The sequence below is a fragment of the Molossus molossus genome, unplaced genomic scaffold, assembly GCF_014108415.1.
Source record: "Molossus molossus isolate mMolMol1 unplaced genomic scaffold, mMolMol1.p scaffold_m16_p_12, whole genome shotgun sequence".
Classification (NCBI taxonomy): Eukaryota; Metazoa; Chordata; class Mammalia; order Chiroptera; family Molossidae; genus Molossus; species Molossus molossus.
The window spans coordinates 82,740,582-82,758,872 of NW_023425347.1; the positions used below are offsets into that span (position 1 = coordinate 82,740,582).

Genomic DNA, 18,291 nt, shown 5'->3' on the forward strand with positions numbered 1-18,291 from the left:
AGATATTCCCTTCTGAGTGTATTGGTAAGGTTAGACTGCTGTTACACATACCCTCAAAAACAGTGTTTTAAATAAGACAGAAGTTTATTTCTTGGCCATTTGAAAGTCCACGGGCACAGTTCATGTGGGGTTTGGCAAATGGGGAGCCCAGCAGGACACGGGAGTGAGGTTGGAGTTGTGAAACCCCAGTTCCTGCACCGTGAGGTCACTGTGGCTCTCCAGGCCTCTCCACCAGTTCTGGTGGCCCCTCTCCGTAGCTGGACGCCCAGGGGGAGGGGAAGCTATGCTGACCCTAACCCCAGCGTGTGCACTCTCTCTCGGGACTCCCCTATACCCTGTTTGTCATTAATCCTTTTGGAAGTAAACTCTGCCCAAATTCTCATTAGAGCTTACCATCTGCTTCCTGTTGGAATCCTGAGTGATGCAGGCTGGCATCATGTTTTTCAAAGTCATTGATTCTGAAAGCCATTAGGCAAATGTGCACACACACACACACACACACACACACACACACACACGGGCGCGCGCTGAACCCCGGCCGCTGGTTCCTGATCGTTCACTCCCGGCTCAGCCTTTTTTTTAAATCCTCACCCGAGGACACTTTTCCATTGATTTTCAGACAGAGTGGGAAGGTGGGGGAGAGAGAGAGAAACACCAATGTGAGAGACACACACGGATTGTTTGCCTCCTACACGGCCCAACCAGGGCTGGGGATCGAACTGCAACCAAGATACGTGCCCTTGACTGGAACTGAACCCATGACCCTTTGGTCCATGGGCCGACGCTCTAACCACGGAGCCAAACCGGCCAGGGCCCAGCTCACTCTTGTATCTGCCTGTCTCAAGACAACTGAAGCAGAGATGGCACAGACCCTGCGCTAATGGCCCCAGGCTAAGACAGCCCAGGCGCCCAAGTCTCCAGAGCACCAAACTGCTGTGCGGACAGGAACCGCTCAGCCCACCAGGACACCCCCCTTGTCCGTCGCAACATAGGCTCCGCATGGCCACTGGTCTGATGGCCAGAGCTGCCTCTCTCTGGACAATCTCAGCAGCTCGGGTCATGAGGATTCACCTTTTTCTGAGGATGCTTTACTACTTCAGATGGGCCAATGCCTTCCCCTGGTGCCCGTCACCTTCTGCAGGACCCAGTTGGCTTGGCCCTTTAAGGTGACATTGCTCTGATGCGTTAGGTACCAACTTCTTCCATCTAACTTTTTCGTGGGCCTGACTTGTTCCCCTATTTCCTCATTCTAGGGAAATCCTCAGTCGAGGGCGTGCAGAGGTAAGAGATGGGAAGCTGAGTTCAGAGTGGAAAGTGAGCTCCCAGGAGTCCAGCGGAGCTGGAATTTGAGCCTGGTTCTGTTTGGTTCTGAGTGGAAGGTTTTCCCAGGGAGGTGTGTGTGCTGGGGGAGACAGCGGAGCCCGAGTGGAGGCATGAGTGAAGGACAGTGCCACAGCTGAGGGAAACCTTAAAGCCAAACGGGGACCCTCTCCTGGCCAGGCCGGCGCACAACATCCGGGTGAAGAGTGTGGAGTGGGGGCCATAGCAATGAGTTGGCCTCTGGGGTCAACAGACTGATATCTACTCCCAGTTCTGCCCCTTCCTGCTTTGTCCCCTTGGGCCCGTGTCCAGGCCTCATGGAGCAGTTATGAGGACTCACCAGGAATGTAAAACACGCGGTCCATGGTAGCTGCTCAGATCTGCGACTGCACCGGTCCCTCCCTCCTCTCCACTACTTCTCTGGGCTGTGGCAGGTGAGGATTCAGCCGCCAGGGGGCCCTGCTGCCAAGGTTGACAGCACCTCTGGGCCCTGCATGCCTGCATCCGTTCACTGGGTCCTTCCTTCATTCTCCCAACAAATAGCTCCTGTGTCTCTTCGATGCCCAGTAGCATCTTGGGCAAAACTGAGAGCAGAGAGCGTGAGGCAGAGTCCTGTTCTCAAGAAGCCTGCAGTCAGCCAGAGGTACTGTGGTGGACAAAGTGGGGTGCAGGGCAGGGCTCAGAGGGTGGATAATGACTGTACAGAGAGGTCAGGAAGGTTTCTCAGAAGAGGAGGTCTTTGAACTTGACTTTATAGGATGAGAAGGTTTGGGCTCCCACGCTGCAGACTCTGACACCTTCCTGTGGCTCCAGGCCAAGCCCCTCTGAGTGTTCATAACCCTCCCTTCCCCCACCAAGTCACTAGTTTCTGAGAACCCCACATTTCAGGTTCCGGCCGTCTGTGCACAGAGTTGGAAGCCAAAGCGCCTGCTTGGGTACAAGATGAAGGGGGAAGGCGAGTGCACCTGGACATAGAGCAGGGAAAGCCCGGGCTTTGGAGCCTGACCACTGAGGTCCCTCCCACTGCTTAGCAATGTGTCCTTGAGCAAGTCACTTCACTTTCCTTCACCCCTACCCCAGCCTCAGTTTCCTCCTGGTGAAAGGGGGGTGACCATAGTCCTTAGCTAGAGTGCATATTTTCAGTATGGCTCCCTCGACACCCATCTCTCCGATCTATAAACCAACATGACCCTGTCCCGGCATCTCCTGGCGGGGACCGTGCTGTGGGGCAGGGAGCAGGATACGCCCCTGAGACCTGCTCATCCTCAGCTTTGTTTTACTTTGGGAAGACCGACTTGGGTGTTGGTGTCAGAGCCGCAGCATTTTCATGAGGTGGATGGAATTCTAGGAAAGTTCTTTCCCAGGGCCCAGAAGTGAAACCTCAGGGAGAAGCTGAGGAGGAAGCCCTCACTCTTTCATCTGCAAAGGGTATCTCTCTGGCCTGATACACGAATTCAGTGCAAACAATGTGGTCTGTGTCTAACTCCACCACTTACAGCTGGGTGGCCTGATGAGTCTTGATTTCCATACCGGTCCAATGGTGGCCATAGCAGTCCTGGCTGCTGTCGACCTGTTTCTGTCCCCTGCTCAACATTCCTCCTTCCCCCTGGAATAGAGGCCTCTCCTTTGGGGAGCTCCTCCTTCTCCGAACACCAGTTCAGCAAGGGCTGACATGGCTTCCGTGATCCTGTCCCTTGGCCCATAGGTGGACACCTAATCAGAGCCAGGCCAATCAGAAGCCTTCCCTGTTCTGTTGAGTTTGGTTTTGAATCAGAAAATGGCTGTGGGCTGAGATGCTCAAGAGGCCACATGTCACTGGCCACGTGTCCTTCCTCATGGCGGAGTTAGTCTATAGAGAGAAAGCAGGAGAGAGTCAGTAGTTCTGACATAACTTGTGTCTCTGATTCCAGCGGTGCCTGCGTCACTACCCTGCTCACCACGTGGAAGCTCACCCTCTCTTAGATTCTGACAGTCACCTGGCTTGTGGGCATTGGTTTCTAATGATACACTTTCTTACAGGGATGTGTATGGGCTCAAAGGAGCTAACGTGTATGAAGAGCTCAGCCCAAGGCCTGGCCCACTGCAGGCTCAGTAGGCATGAATTCCTTTCCCTTAATGGGCACCAGGCAAGGATGGGGGTTGGCAAGATACCAGGAAGATATGAGGCATCAGCACTCATGCAGTGATGTAACTTAGCAGCTCCTGGGAAACTAGAGTCAGGTGCTTGGGATCCTGCAGAGCCCCACATGAAACTAGAATGAAGGCCTAAGCAGAGCATTTGGTGGACGGGAAAGGATGGGGCTAAGTAAAAAAATTCCTGCCCTATCCCTTTATGGGAAGAAAAGTTGTCAACAGATACTCCCTCTGTACCAGGGTTACATGCTGAAGTCCCTGAGGATCCAGAAGATGGACACCGGGAAAGGCTTTCAAGTGACGGGATATTTGAGTTGGGTTTTGTAGGATAGATAAGAGTTTGCCGAACAGGGAAAGGATTTGGAAAGGGACATTGAACTATCAGTACCAATCAACCACTATTCATACAGAACTGCCTAGTATGAGGACTGAGATGGTCTGGGTTTGAATCCTGCCTTAAACAAACTGTAGACTCTTCTGTGCTTCTACTCCTTATCTGCAAAATAAGAAAATAGGTTGTTTTTAGTGTTAATGGAGATAATATATGTAAAGCAGTCAGAGCACTGTGGTGGCATTGTAGTTAAACACTTAATAAATGTTTAGCTTATTAGGAAAAGCCTTTCCATTATTGTCAAGTCAGTCCAATCCCCTTAAAATGATTATAGCTGTTACCTTTATTGGGCCCCTAAGTTCCAAGCATGGTACTAAATGTTTTGCGTGCTTTGTCTCATGTAACCCTCCCAACAAGTCCAGGAGGTGAGTACAGTCATGTGTTTCATAGCGATGTATCAGTCAACAGTGACGGCATATCCAACAGTGGTCCCATAAATTATAATGGAGCTGAAAATTCCTGTCACCTAGTGACGCTGTAGCTGTCATAACATTCTAGTGCAATGCATTAGTCATGTGTTTGTGGTGACGCTGGTGCAAACAACCTACTGCACTGCCAGTTGTGTAAAAGTAAACACACAACTATGTACAGTAGGTAACACCTCATGATGATGATAAACGACTGTGTTGCTGCTTCATGTACTTACTATACTATGCTTTTTTTTATTATCCTCACCCAAGGACATTTTTGCATTTATCTTCAGATAGAGCAGGAGGGAGAGGGAGGAAGAGAGGGAGGAAGAGAGAGAGAGAGAAACATCAATGTGAGAGAGACACATTGAGTGGTTGCCACCCACACGACCCCAACCGGGGCCAGGGACAAACTGCAACCGAGGTACGTGCCCTTAGAGGGAACCGAACCTGGGACTCTCTGGTCCATGGGCCGATGCTCTAACTGCTGAGCCAAACCGACCAGGGCATTATCCTTATTTTGAAGTGTACTCTTTCTACTTATAAAGATGTTTGCTGTCAAACAGTAGCTGCGTTACGTGGCAGTAGCCTCTCCTCTTGTTTACCGGGTCCCCTGATTGCACCATTTTCTCTTGTGCTTGATTTGACTGCATGTTGTTTTGCACGGTAACTTGCTTGTAGCCCAGGAGCCATAGGCTAGAGCATCCCGCCTAAGCCACGTAGGTTTATGTGGGTGCGCTTGTGATGTTTGCACAATGACGAAATCACCTAACGAGTTTCTCAGAACGTAGTCCCCTCCTTAAGTGTCCAGGACTGCACTATTAGCCCCAGGAAAGTCAGGAAAACAGGCTCTGAGAGGCCAGACTGCAGAGCCATTGTGGAACAAACAGAGCAGGGGCTCAGCCCAGCTCTGTCTAATGACCCATGCCCAGGCCCGAGGGAGGGAGGACTAGCCTCAGGACACACCACAGCAAGGGATGGGTACCAGCATTTCATAGAGACGGACTCAAGGGCAGTAATTTGGTTGGGGTGGGGTGGGGCTTGATGTTTGCCAGACTCTCTGTAACAGCACGTCCATCACTAACATCAGAGAACCAAGGGTGGCCGGTGGAGATTACTTAGGCAGGGGTAAGCCCTTCGAAGTCCCACCCGAACCCTCCTCCACTCCAGGGCTGGACGGGCCTGGGGCTGCCTGACTCGGGAACAGGACTAAGGAACGGCAGCCTGACTCCCCCGGGATCCACAGGGCCTGGCCTCCCTACAGGGCTGGTGGACCTGGAGCCTCAAGACTCTGCTGCGCCCTCATTGCCCTCCTGTTCCCAACGGCACGTAGCTTCTGCCAAAGGTCCTTGCAGAAAATTCCAGCCTCACCCGGCCAAGCAGCTGCCGGACAGGGTTTTCCCAGCTAGGCGAGAGCAGTGGGTGTGTCCTGGCAGCTGTAGCCAGAGGGGTGGTGAGCAGCAGCCCCCACGTTCCCTGGTGGGGGTCCCTGCCTGCCCGTTGTCTCCCCAGGGTCCCTGGCTGGCCTTGGTTCCTTGGGGATGGGCGGGCCGGCCAGGGCTGCCGGTTCGGGACGTCCTGGCAAACAGGAAATGAGACAAAGGCGGCCCCTTATGGGGGACCCTCCGCCCCCGCATTCCTTTCAAGTGATGCCTGAAAGGCCAGGGGTACTCCGGTCCTAAGGGGCTGCACGCCAGGGAGGAGGACTTCCCCGCCTGCTCCCCTCAGCGACTGGGGTGTGAGTGCGAAGATTCCTGCTGTGGGGAGCCCCCCCCCCACGGCCTCCCGGGGCTCCAGGAAAGGCAGGGGCTCCCTATTGACATCTGTGCTTCGAGGGGTGGGCTGGAGTCCAGGTCTTGGAGGCAGTGAAGGGGAAAAAATGGGTCATATCCACTCAGCCATTTCACAAACTGTAATGCCACTTCATGCCAGGGTGTCCGTGTGGGTACCAGGACCCACTAATGAACCACATCCAACCCCTGCCCTCAGGAAACTACTGGCATTGGAGGGAGTAAATAGACACCCAGATAAGTGAAATCCTGGGTGCAAGGGCAGGGTGCAGGTGAGTTCGGGGAGGGGTGTCTACGCCATGCTAGGTGAGGTGGGGGTAGTTTGGGGAAACATCAGTTGCCCTCCATAGTATGAAGGTGGAGCTGGCTTTGAAATGGGAGTGGGACAGGGACAAGGGGTGGGTAGAATGGAAGGTAACTGGACTGGGTAGCATGTGCAAATGCCCAGTGGTCTGCATTGCACTGGACATCTGAGGAGCAGTGAGGACTCTGGAGTTGCCTGGGCTCAGGGGGAGGATGCTGGTCAGGTGAGTCCTGATGGCCTTGAAAGCCAGGCTGAGACCTGAGCTTATTTTGCTGGCACTGGGAGCCCGGGAAGGTGGGGTAGAGAGAACGCTTGGAGAGGCAGGCTCAGCTTAGCCCAGGGGAAGGAGAGGGGCCCCCTCGCCTGGGTGGCTTGGAGAGGCTGATGTGCGGAGACAGAGGCTCAGCTTCGGTGGGGCTGTGCCCCCCTTGCCTGCTGGGCACTGGCGCCAGTTCTGCTGATTGGTGGGTTGCCCTCCCCACTCAGGCAATGCTGACTCAGCGTCTGAAAGGTGGTTCCCACGGGCTCACGACTCTCTGGGAGTCAAAGGTCATGCCATCCATGCTCCACTTCCAAGTGGGTCTGTGCCCAGGGCCACTGACAATTAGGGCTGAATGGAGACCACAGTGTCAGCCCTCACACCCCTGCCGGCCAGCAAGGCTCAGGCAGTCCTTTCTGCTTTCTGACCACATGCCACTCCACTCCCAGGAATTCAAGTTACTAGAGTTTTCAATACTTTGTTTTTACTTTAAAACAGTGAAAAGAAAAATAAATATCTTTGTAAAACAAGAGTACAGAGGTGGGAAGGGTAGTGGGGCTGGAGACTTGGTAGTGTCCTGGCTTCAGTGGTCTTGCGTGGGGGGGCTGGGGACCTGGGGTCTGCAGGCTGGCTTCTCCCAGATCAGGCTCTGTCCTGTACCCGCTGGGAAGTCTGGGGGTTCCACCAGCCTCGTCTGCCCGCAGCTCCCAGGCGGGCGCTGCGTCAGCAGAACCTGCGAGGATTAGTCCCCTGGCGCCTGCCTGTGTCCGGACATGACCCATCGATCCGTAGGGCAGGCGGGTGGAGCTGGGGGCACCACTCCACAGGGGCTCTTCTGCGGCTGGTCGGGTATGGAGCCCGTTGCCTCAGCGGTGACCCATGTCCTCCATGCCCACACGGCCCCAGACAGCTAGCACGAAGCTCTCAATGTCGCACTCGTTGGCTCCACGCACGATGCGGAAGTGTCCCCTCTCACCCCAGGCTGGGCCCCAGGAGTTGGCGGCGGTCTGGGAAGGAGGAGAGGCGTGAGCAGGGGCTGGGGCTGGGGGGGGCGGCAGTGGCTGCAGGCTCGCAGTGCAGGGGCTCACCCAGTACTTGAGCGTCCTTCCATCAGGTAGCGACTCCTCTCCCCACCTGCGGGCCAGAACCGGGCAGAGCCCAGGGCCTGAGTCCACCTGCTTTCAGGGCTCCAGCCCCGGCCTTCCCTCCAGGGCCACCCGGGCACACCCTTAGGACTCGGCAGGTTTCTGTCCCTGTCTGCCCCCCCTCAGCCTCCACATCTAAGCCTGTGTACCTGAGTCCAGTGTGGGGCAGGCACCAGAAGGGATAGATGAGGGGTGTGCAGAAAAGGGGGTAAATGGGCCTCCATCCCGCAGGGACCCCCATCCTGTGGACCATTTTTCTGGAACCTCACACTCTGCCTGCCTTCCCTCCTCATCTGGGGAGCCAAGGAGGGTGGGTGCCAGGGACCAAAAGGAAGACTCAGGGGACGCGGGCACCTCAGAGACCCCACGCGCCCACGGCACGGTACTTTCAGTGGTTGGACAGTGGGGATCAGCGACTCGAACAGCTCCTGTTACTGGAGGCTGGGGAAGCGAGTCACTGAGCGGGCGGAGTGGAGAACAGGTGCTGAGATGGGGAGAGGCTGAACAGCTCGGAACCCTGTCTACATCCCACGGGAGCTATCTGATCCCGGGGTGTAAGGCAGGAACGGGCCCTCGGGACCTTTCAAGGCACTCCACTCGGTGCGACTCGGGTAAGCCCCTCCTCTTTCTGAGCCTCAGTTTCCTCCTCTTTGAAACGGGGCTTTGCAGAGGGATGGTCTGGATTCAAGACAGACTCAGAGCTCCCACTGTAAGCCCAGCTGCCCCCAACCCCCTGTGTCCCCCAAAGCCCTCACCCTGTGATCTTGACCGAGTGGGTCCCGTGCCGGCGGTACTGCTCTGGCCTCTGAAGGCTCACTGGCGTGTGTCTGTAGATGCCGCCCTGGTACAGGAAGAAGTCCTCGTGCACCTCCATGAGGGCTGTGGGCAGAGGTCAAAGGGGGCCGGCCCAGCCGTCAGCACAGGCCCCGCAGCCTGAGTGGAGATGCATGCCCTGGTCCTGGGGCCTCTCCTACCAAGAGTCTAAGTGCCCCCTCCAAGTGCTGCCCATGGGTAGGGGACATGGTCCCCCATGTCTGGCCCCGGTGGACTTGCTCAGTGCTGCACAGACCACTTGTGCTGCTATGCCGTCCTAAGCAGGCTCAGCTCCTGGAATCAGGGAGCAGGACAGAGGCACGTACCTTGGACAGGGCCATTCTCTATTAGCTCCTTCATGATCTCCTTCTCCTGGAGGGCGGGGTGGGGAGGAGAGTATCCATTAGGGGTGAGGCTCCAGCCTTTGGCCAGCCTTCTAGCTGCCCCTCATCCAGTGCAGACTTACACTGGAGCCCAGGCGGTAGGCAGGAGTGACCTGGTAGATGTCGTTGGCATGGACCTGGTGGCTGGGGCAGTGGGCAGTGGCCTGACGCTTGCCCCGCCCGGTGGCCCTGCTGTGCATCATGCAGCGGGGAGCAGGGCCAGCCTCATTCTTTTCCTGGCTCGAGAATGGGTAGCAGCGGTCAGACACAACCCTGGAGGGGCCGCAGGAGGGAGCAAGGGCAGAGTGAGCACGGCCTGCCCCCGGCCCCCGCGCTCGCCCTGTCCCCGCCCACGGCCCTGCTGCTCACCCTCGACGTCGCAGGAACCACCAGGCGCCATCGAGATGCCCACCGCGGCAGCCCTGCTGGTTGTGCTTGTCACAGGACAGCAGGTTCTGGGGTGACAGGACAGGTGTCATGTGCCCCAGAGAATGGATTGAGACGCGATCGGATGCCACCGCTGGTGGGAGGGAGCAGAAAGGCCGTCAGAGGGCTCGGGCTCGGCCCCCCTTTCCCACCGCGCCAGCCCTGCCCTGGACTCGCCTGCCGTGGAGAAGGCCCAGGAGCCGGCACAGTTGCCCTGGTCAAGGGGCTCGTGGATGAGGTTGGGCCACTTCTCAGAGGCCTCAAAGGCTGTGGGCAGCACCTCCCCTGGGACCAGCACTGTCTGCAAGGCAAAAGTCACCCGGTCCGCCTCCTGCTTCTGCCCGGCCTGCCCCTCCGAGGCCTGTGGCCTTGGAGGGCCCCCAGCGTCAGGCCTCCTGCGGTTTGATGTGGAGCCTCCTGCTGTGGAAGGGTCCCAGCAACTCCACGTTGACTGGAGGGGGAGACCAAGCACTTAGTGCCTCCCCAGTGTCAGGCGGCTGACTAGTCCTGTTTTACAGATGAGACAACTGAGGCCAGGAAGAGCGAAGTGGCCAGGCCAGTCACCCCGCTTTTCATCCTCAACCCCTCGTTCCTCCTCTGCACTTTCCAATCTGACATCCTCCTTCCCACCAGGACCTTGGGCTTCAGGCCACTGAGGACAGGGGAGGGAAGAAGCAGCGAGGTCCTGAGACTGAGCAGGCTGCCAAGGCAAACAGCAAGAAGCACACAGCAGAGGCCCCCGGGTGAGGGCAGGGCAGGGGCAGGGTCCCCCAGCCTGGAGCTCAAGTCCCTCTTCAGGGAGAGCCACCCGGCCAGTCCCGGCTCCTCCCAGCGCACCGCGGAGAGATGGAGCCTCCGGCGGAGCCCCAGCCCCGGCTCTAAAGTGCCGCTTCCTCATGCTGACTGTTCCAAGTCTGGTTCCCAAGAGTTTCCCCCAAGAGGGTCCCACTAGGGGGAAGGGAGAAGCCCCCTCTCCCTCGGGGTTCCGCTGCGTTGTTTCTGAGAATTGCTGCTCTCTGGCCAGAGCTGGAGGAGTGTCTGTTTTTCCCTTCCCAAAATACCAAGGTGACCTCCTAGCCCCTTGGGCCCTGACCCAGCCGTACTGGGACCAACAGCATTTTTCCCAGGCTGGGGAGGCCACGAAGGGGCTCTGGCTGGAACCGCAACACTCGGAATCTGAGCACCGGATCTTCTGGTGCGGCACACCTTGGTATAGGCAAGAACTGAAGGCCCAGAGAAGGAGAGTGACTTGTCCAGTGTCACACGGCCCATTGGAGAGGGATAGCCCAGGCCCCTGAACAAATAGGACTCAGGGTGCCAGGATTCCTGAGACCCTAGGCCATGAAATGGCAGGAGTGTGGGCGAGAACGGACTTACGTGAATCTCATTCATGCTGGTAACGGAGGAAGATGGGCGGATGGTGCCCAGGCGATAACGGATGCCTTCATCCAGGGTCATGCCCCAGAAGGCACTGTGGTTCCCAGCCCGCCACCTGAAAGAAAGGGGGTAGCAGTGACAGGCCTTCTAAGGCTGGGGGTCCCGGAGGTAGGAGCATGTGGGTGGGACAGACGTGCACTGGTGTCCACCTAAATAAAATCTGAGTGTGGCTTCGTCTGGCAGGACACGCATCTCGGGCACAATGTACGCGTGTTATGTGTGCACATGCACGTGTGCCCACCAGGGCATTTCCAGGGCCTCTTACCCATAGTTGCCCTGGTTGATGGCGTTGATCATGTCTTGGTCCACCAGGCAGGGCTCCTGATCACACGCCCACTGTCCATTCTCATGGCAGGTGCTGGGGACAGGAGGGAAGGAAGAAGTGAGGGGATGAGCCCATCCAGCCTGGTGGTTTTAAATGTTAATTTCAAGTTCACGATGCTCAAGTTTATATCCACCAGGATCTCTCCCTCAACTCCGGATTCAAGAATCTTGCTGCTACTCAACATCACCACTGGGGTGTCTACCAACAGGTCAGACTTGACACATCCCAAACGGAATTCCTGATGTCCCCTGCTCCATGCCTGCTCCTCCCACCGTCTCCAGAAGAGGGCCACACCGTCGTTCCCGGAACTCAGGCCCAAAGCCCGGCGCTCTCCTGTTCGCTAACGCAGTCCTTAGAAAATCCTGTTGGCTCTACCTCAGAACACACCCAGAATCCAAACCACGTCTCACTCTTTCCCGCAGACCCGCGTCCGATCACCTTTCACCTGGACTGTGCTGCGGTCGCCTCACTCTTCTCCCCACTTCTGCCTGGCACCCCCCTCGGTGTATTTTTAACACAGCTGCCAGCGATCCTGCAACCCCAAGTCATATCATGTCGTTCCTCTGCCCCCACGTCCTCTGGCTCCACATCACAGAACACGAGCCAACGTCCTCACGGTGCCAGCGAGGCCCTGCGTGATCTGCCCTTTGGTCCCCTCTCTGACCCCTTCCTCCCAGTCCTGCTTCCTGAGGCCCCAGCCAGGCCGGCCCTCTGACTGTCCGCACCAGCCAGGCTCCTGCCCCCGGGCCTTGGAGCTGTTCCTCCTCCAACACCCCATGGCTCACTCACTTCTTCCAGCTTTTCATTGATATGTCACCCCAGGGAGGCCTGTCCTGCCACCCTACCTTCCAATTCAACATCCTCCATGCTTCCTATCCCTCTTCCCTGTTTCATGTTCCCCCTTGGCACGCCATCAATATCTGCATACTACATATTTAGTTATTTCTATTCCTTATACCTATTTCCTCATAGACTCTAAGGTCCTTGCGGCCAGGTATTATTTGGTATCTTCAGTGCATACAAAACAAAACCTAGCACATAGTAAGCACCCAATAAATATTTGTTGAATGAATGAATGAGGAAGTATAGCGAAGTGACTAAGAAAGAGCATGGATTCTGACATTCAGATCTGGGCTTCCCATCCTAGCTGACTAGGCACGTGACCTCAGGTAAGTTGTTTGCTTAAACTATTGTCTGTAAAACGAGCACAATGACAGTCGCACCTTTTAGGGGTGTAGTGGCAGACTTGCCAGGCATCGGTGCAAGGCCGGGCCCTGCTTAAGCGCTGGAGAATTGTCGTCGACCATTATTGTTCTCATTACGAAACCCTCGGGAGTTTCAGACGCAGATCCAACTGGCCTCCTGACAGCTCCTCTGGGTGTGTAAAAGTCACCTCCAACTTCCATGGCCAAACTGCCTTTCCCCAAACCCGCTCCTCTCCTAACATCCCAACTCGGAGAAGTGTACCCGTCCTTACGTGCTGAAGCCAGAACTCAGTGTGGCCCGTGGTGTCTCGGCCCCACCCCCCGCCTCCTCGATCACCCGGAAAGCCTCTGAGTCCCTCTCTCTGTCACCCCTCCGCTGCCACCAGTACTCCCGTCCTTTGTCACCTCTCACCTAAGCGGGCTCCCTGCCTTTTTAGGCTCCCCCACACACCCATTTCTGAAGCCAGAGAGAGCTCTGAAGAACGTAAATCAGACTATGTGTTCTCTAAGTGGCTTCCCACACACTTAGAACAAAACACAAAATCCTCGCCCCAGCTTGTTGGACTCTTGGGAAGTGGCCTGCACCTCCTGGGCCTCTCCGCCCATCTCACAGCCCCAGCTGCAGCGAGCAGGTCACCTCCTGGCCTTCCCACAGGCTGTCCTCCCAGGGCCCCGCTGGGCCCCGCGTCTGCCCGGCGTCAGCCTTCATGGCCTTCCCTTGCCCCACCCCAGTCTGGACCTGAACCCCCATTATTCTCTCTCTTCCCGTCACCCCTAAAGAGGCTGCAGCACCACGTTGTTTGTGTCTCTGGTTCGTCACCACCAGACTGGAGGCTTCATGGCAAGGACATGGACCCGTCGTGCATTTGGGCTGCACATAGTAGGTCTTTGAAAAATAGGCGTCGACTGAACAGTTGAATTCTATGAATTCTTCGATGCTCATAGCTCTGCTATTCCAAGATGCTAAACTGCTTTCTTCCAAGTCCGCCCGAGGCTCCCGCCTCCAATGTTGCCTTTTAAGGAGCCTCAAGGGGGAAGCAAGACCCAATATGGCTGGGCTCTCCAGGCCCAGCAGTGGGCGGGGCCTTTCAGGGAGGGCCAGAAGGGACTGCGGGACAGGGGCCTACTCCTCCTTCCCTTCTCCCCCACCCGGATTCTCCGAAGCATCCTTCATCCCCACAGGCACTGCCCCACACCTCCCTCAGGTGCCAGGCACAGGGACACAGCTGTCCAGAGCTGGCCCGGGTGGGCAGTGGGCTAGTCAGTCCTTGCCTGTCAACTTTCCTTTGCCCCTAGGGCTGCCCAAGCAGGTCTAGACTGGACTGGTGACAACAGGTCCCAGCATTCCAGAGGGGGTCTGGGGTGGCCCAGCCCCAGGGATAGGCGTGAGAGTGTTAACCCCTCAGTGTCCAGAGGGGTTAACAGTGTCCTCTCAGGACTGGCAGAAGCACGCAGGCATGCTCTCTCTTTCACACACACACACACACACACACAATTCATACACACACTCACACACACAGTTCATACACACACACAGTTCATATACACATACAGTTCACACACACACTCACACACACAGTTCACACACACACAGTTCATATACACATACAGTTCACACACACACTCACACACACAGTTCATACAACACACAGTTCATATACACATACAGTTCACACACACACTCACACACACAGTTCATACAACACACAGTTCATATACACATACAGTTCACACACACACTCACACACACAGTTCATACAACACACAGTTCATACACACACACAGTTCATACACACACACAATTCATACACACACACAGTTCATACACACACACAGTTCATACACACACACGCAATTCATACACACACAGAGTTTATACACACACAGTTCATACACACACTCACACACAGTTCATACACACACACAATTCATACACACACTCACACACACAGTTCATACACACACACAGTTCATACACACACACACAGTTCATACACACACTCACACACACAGTTTATACACACACACAGTTCATACACATACACAGTTCATACACACACTCACACACACAGTTCATACACACACAGTTCATATACACATACAGTTCACACACACACTCACACACACAGTTCATACAACACACAGTTCATACACACACACAGTTCATACACACACAGTTCATACACACACTCACACACACAGTTCATACACACACACAGTTCATACACATACACAGTTCATACACACACTCACACACACAGTTCATACACACACAGTTCATATACACATACTGTTCACACACACACTCACACACACAGTTCATACAACACACAGTTCATACACACACACAGTTCATACACACACAGTTCATACACACATACAGTTCACACACACACTCACACACACAGTTCATACAACACACAGTTCATACACACACACAGTTCATACACACACACAGTTCATACACACACTGACACAGTTCATACACACACACATAATTCATACACACACACAGAGTTCATAGACACACACACAGAGTTCATACACACACACAGTTCATACACATACACACAGCTCATACACACACACAGATCACACACACACACAGTTCATACACACACACACTCTCTCACCCAGACACATGCTCATCCAGCACCCTCACACCAGCGAGGCAATGGAAACAGCTTATACGTAACACATTCCAAACGATTTCCTTCTCTCTGGGGTCCCTCAGGCAAAGAGGCAGGGGGTGGAGTGGGTGCAGGGCTCTCTCCTCTCGGTCAGAGGGTCCCCGTTATTTCCGCTGAGGCAGTCAAGGCTTCTCACCCACCCTGCTCCACTTCCCAGCTCAGGTTCGACAGGGGGCATTCTTGACCCCTTCCTCCTCCTGTCAGGAATGGTAGGGGTGAAGGAGGGAGAGGGGCCACATTCCAGGGAAGGCCCTGCGACAGGCTGGCTGACCTCCAGCTCAGCCATCCCTGACCCTCATCCGGTCCAGGGCAGCGGATGCTGCAGTCAGAGGTTTCCTTCCTGGCGCCCCCTTCTCGGACTCTCCCGTGACATGGAGAAAGGTTGGGAAGGGCAGTAGCCCAGCCTGAGCCAGGAGGGGCCAGGAATGACTCTCAGCTCAGGGCCCCACCTGGAGTCAGTATCCATGGTTGGTCACCCCTGGGGAATGTTGTTAGGATGTTGTTTATATAAGTTAAAATTCCCGTGTTTCAGATGAAGAAACCGAGGCTCAGAGCAGGGAAAGGAGTTGCCCCCGGCACATAAGTGACAGGGATAGGGTTTGAACCAAGTCTGCCAGCCACGAATCCTACAATGTTGCCCTCTCCAAGCCCCAGACACTCACCAACGGTTACAGTTGTCCCAGTAGGTTCCCAAGACTGGATAGATGCGACCCTCATGCATACATCCTGGGGTGAGGGAGAGGGAGAAGAGAAACAGGACTGAGATCAGAGGTGATGGGCCGAGATGGCCAAGTCCTCAAAGGTCAGGTGTCCAGAAACATGGACATCACACACACACACACACACACACACACACACACACACACACCAGCCCTCACTGAAACTAAAGTCAAACTATAACTTAAGACATCTCCTGCAGGGTCACACACAAAGTGCTCCTTCAGAAGTTCATCAGTGACTCCGACTTAGATCCTTCTTGCTTCTCTCTGCCAGCCACAACACTCCTAATCCTTTGCATTTAAACAAATTGGGGCTTGGAGATGGGGGCAGTGTACATGGGGAATCTGAGGCCCAGAGAAGACAAGTGACTCCACTAGAACAACACAGCACTTTGGGATGACAATTCAAGTACGCAGCCCCACACCCATAGTCCCATGAAGCTGTGGGGAGGAATTCAAGTATTCTAGTGGGCACGGGCAAGTGCACGGGGAAAGGCAGGTGGCAAGGGCTGACGGCAGGAGCAGACTTGACCCATCTCCCAGGTGTGACCTGCCATCTCAGCGGCAGAGAATCCTGAGCAGACAGAGGAATGGCTAAGATGACCCTGACTAACCCGTGTGCTTTATCAACCTAAGGGTGAGTCAGCGGGTGGGACCAGCACCTTCCGTGTCCGGAATATGAAACAGGACTGGGAGAAAGAGCAGGAAGCTGCCCTTCTCCAGGGCCAACTTAGAATCCCACTGACCAAGGGTCTTCTCTCTTTCAGTCTTGCTGAAGAGATTCAAGTTAGACCAGAGTAGAGACTTCCTAGAGGCACAGAGAGTGAGGTGGGGTTTCTTTCCCAGATTCTACAAAGCCTCCCCTGGAAATGTCAATGCATCAGCCTTGCTCGAGCCTTGCTGGGTTTGGGGCTGAAAAAGCAACACACCCCTGGCTGTGTGGTGCCCACCTTGGCTGGGGGGGAAAGGGGGTGGCACGCCGAGGCAGAAGTCCCAGAAGTCCGGGCAGCAGTCGGAGATGGTCCGGTTGCAGAAGAGGTCACAGTAACAGGTAGTGCCCAGGTAGGGCAGGGCGCAGTGGTCAGCGCGGCCTCGGCAGCACAGGTCCTGCTCCTGGCAGTACCGTCCGCCTGCATCCCGGATACCCCGCAGGTGCAGAGCTGGTGCTAGCTCCCGGCGCCCACGACCCCGCCGGACACCCAGGGCCAACTCAGCAGCCAACAGCAGCAACAGCAGCAGCCCCTGTGGACATCTCCACATGGTGCCTCCTGGGCTCAGGGAGGGTAGAGGTCAGGGGTCCGAGGCGCTGGGCAGCAGAGACTCCCTGGCACCGCACAGACTGATTTCCAAGCTTCCTGGGACTGTGAATCCAAAAGGATTTAGCAGGATCAGAGACCCTGATTCCTGTGTCCCTAGGCAGGACATGGGCAGATGAGCCACAGTTTTATGTGCCTTAGCTTATAGGGAGAAGGGGACTGGGCAAGAAAGGAAGCCTCTCCCTGACTTGCCTGGGGCAGGAGGTGGGGATTGTGGCATTCTTGGTGCCCACCCACTCAACACCCATAGTTTGGACCAGAGGTCTCTCCTGTCCTGGGTCCCTCTGCCCCTGCCTCAGCCTCCATCCCTGATGTGGGTCCTCCCCTCTTCTGTTCTCTGTGTCCCTCTGACCACTCCACGCTCCCACTCTGCCATCTGTGCTGTGCCTCCACCTGCCCCCTCCTCTCTGTACCATCTGTCTACACCCTCTCCCTCCGGAGCAGGGCAACGTCCCTACCTGATGAAGGGCGTGGGCTGGCCCAGGCTGCCCCACGCACCGCCTCCGGACTGCTGTGACCAGACTCCTGTGACCGCTGGACACTCAAAGTCAAGCGAGGAGCGAGGGGCGGGATCGCTTTTTGTACCGCCCCACCCGAGCCTGCCGGGCGGCCGCCAGGGGGCGGAGCCAGCCGCTCCTGCACCTGGGGTGGCACCGTAACCCAGTAGCGGGGACTTGGGAGGGCGCGGCGAGCCTGGTTGTGCCGCTTGCTCTCCAGTGGAAGCTGTTCCGTTAGGGGGCGGAACTCCAACCGAAAGAGAAAGGATTGTGGTCTGACACTGGTAAGGACTTCCCAGCGGGCTTCACCGTGGGGCTCAGAAGGGGAGACGGAGGCAGGCTCCGAGTTTTGGACCTAAGATTGGGAAATGATGGGAAGGGTGCCAGGAGCAAATATCTCTTAAGTCCCCTTCTGAGCCCTCAGCACTAAAAACAGCCACGCACACCTCTCTTCACAGTGCCCGAGGCCCGGGGCCGCCCCAAGCCATCCGCCTCCTTGGAACGACTGGAATCCAGACCAGGCGGCTGCAGACTCCTCCAGCAGCTCACCATCCTGAGGGGTGGGGTGGGGTAGGAGCTGCCTCCCTGCCCTACAACCCTTCTCTGGCTCTGCCAGGGCATCTCCACAGGCTCGTTCCCCTTTGTAAACCTGAGGGCATCCTGATTGGCACCTGTCCTCCCCCGGGCCCAATGGCAGGAGTTCTGCCAGCTGGCACCTCTCCCCCGCC

At 56.0% G+C, this 18,291-nt stretch overlaps 1 protein-coding gene across 3 annotated transcripts; it reads right to left on the reverse strand.

The window, feature by feature from the left end:
- Window positions 1-7,168: 7,168 nt before the first annotated feature.
- TINAGL1 (tubulointerstitial nephritis antigen like 1) lies at window positions 7,169-17,587 on the reverse strand. 3 transcript variants are annotated; one of them, XM_036256186.1, is made up of 12 exons: window positions 17,525-17,587; window positions 16,701-17,111; window positions 15,694-15,757; window positions 11,077-11,169; window positions 10,752-10,866; window positions 9,552-9,675; window positions 9,318-9,468; window positions 9,062-9,221; window positions 8,892-8,937; window positions 8,508-8,631; window positions 7,696-7,741; window positions 7,169-7,614 (listed from the first exon to the last, which is right to left on the reverse strand). In XM_036256186.1, exons 2-12 carry the CDS (start codon window positions 17,008-17,010, stop codon window positions 7,474-7,476), a joined length of 1,374 nt encoding a protein of 457 aa, XP_036112079.1. In that variant the 5' UTR covers window positions 17,011-17,111; window positions 17,525-17,587; the 3' UTR covers window positions 7,169-7,473. The 3 variants fall into 3 exon arrangements, with proteins under 3 accessions (XP_036112079.1, XP_036112078.1, XP_036112081.1); XM_036256185.1 differs by having other exon boundaries at window positions 9,032-9,221; XM_036256188.1 differs by lacking the exon at window positions 7,696-7,741 and having other exon boundaries at window positions 7,457-7,614; window positions 9,032-9,221.
- Window positions 17,588-18,291: the final 704 nt, after the last annotated feature.

Bases quoted from the DNA above. Each gene is read 5' to 3' on its own strand.
- TINAGL1 (XM_036256185.1), bottom strand. From the start codon at position 17,010: ATGTGGAGATGTCCACAGGGGCTGCTGCTGTTGCTGCTGTTGGCTGCT. The intron at 8,632-8,891 runs GTACGTGCCTCT...CTCTGCCCACAG, and splicing joins AGAGAATGGCCCTGTCCAAG to CCCTCATGGAGGTGCACGAG. The intron at 7,742-8,507 runs GTGAGGGCTTTG...TCTGGCCCGCAG, and splicing joins CACTCGGTCAAGATCACAGG to GTGGGGAGAGGAGTCGCTAC.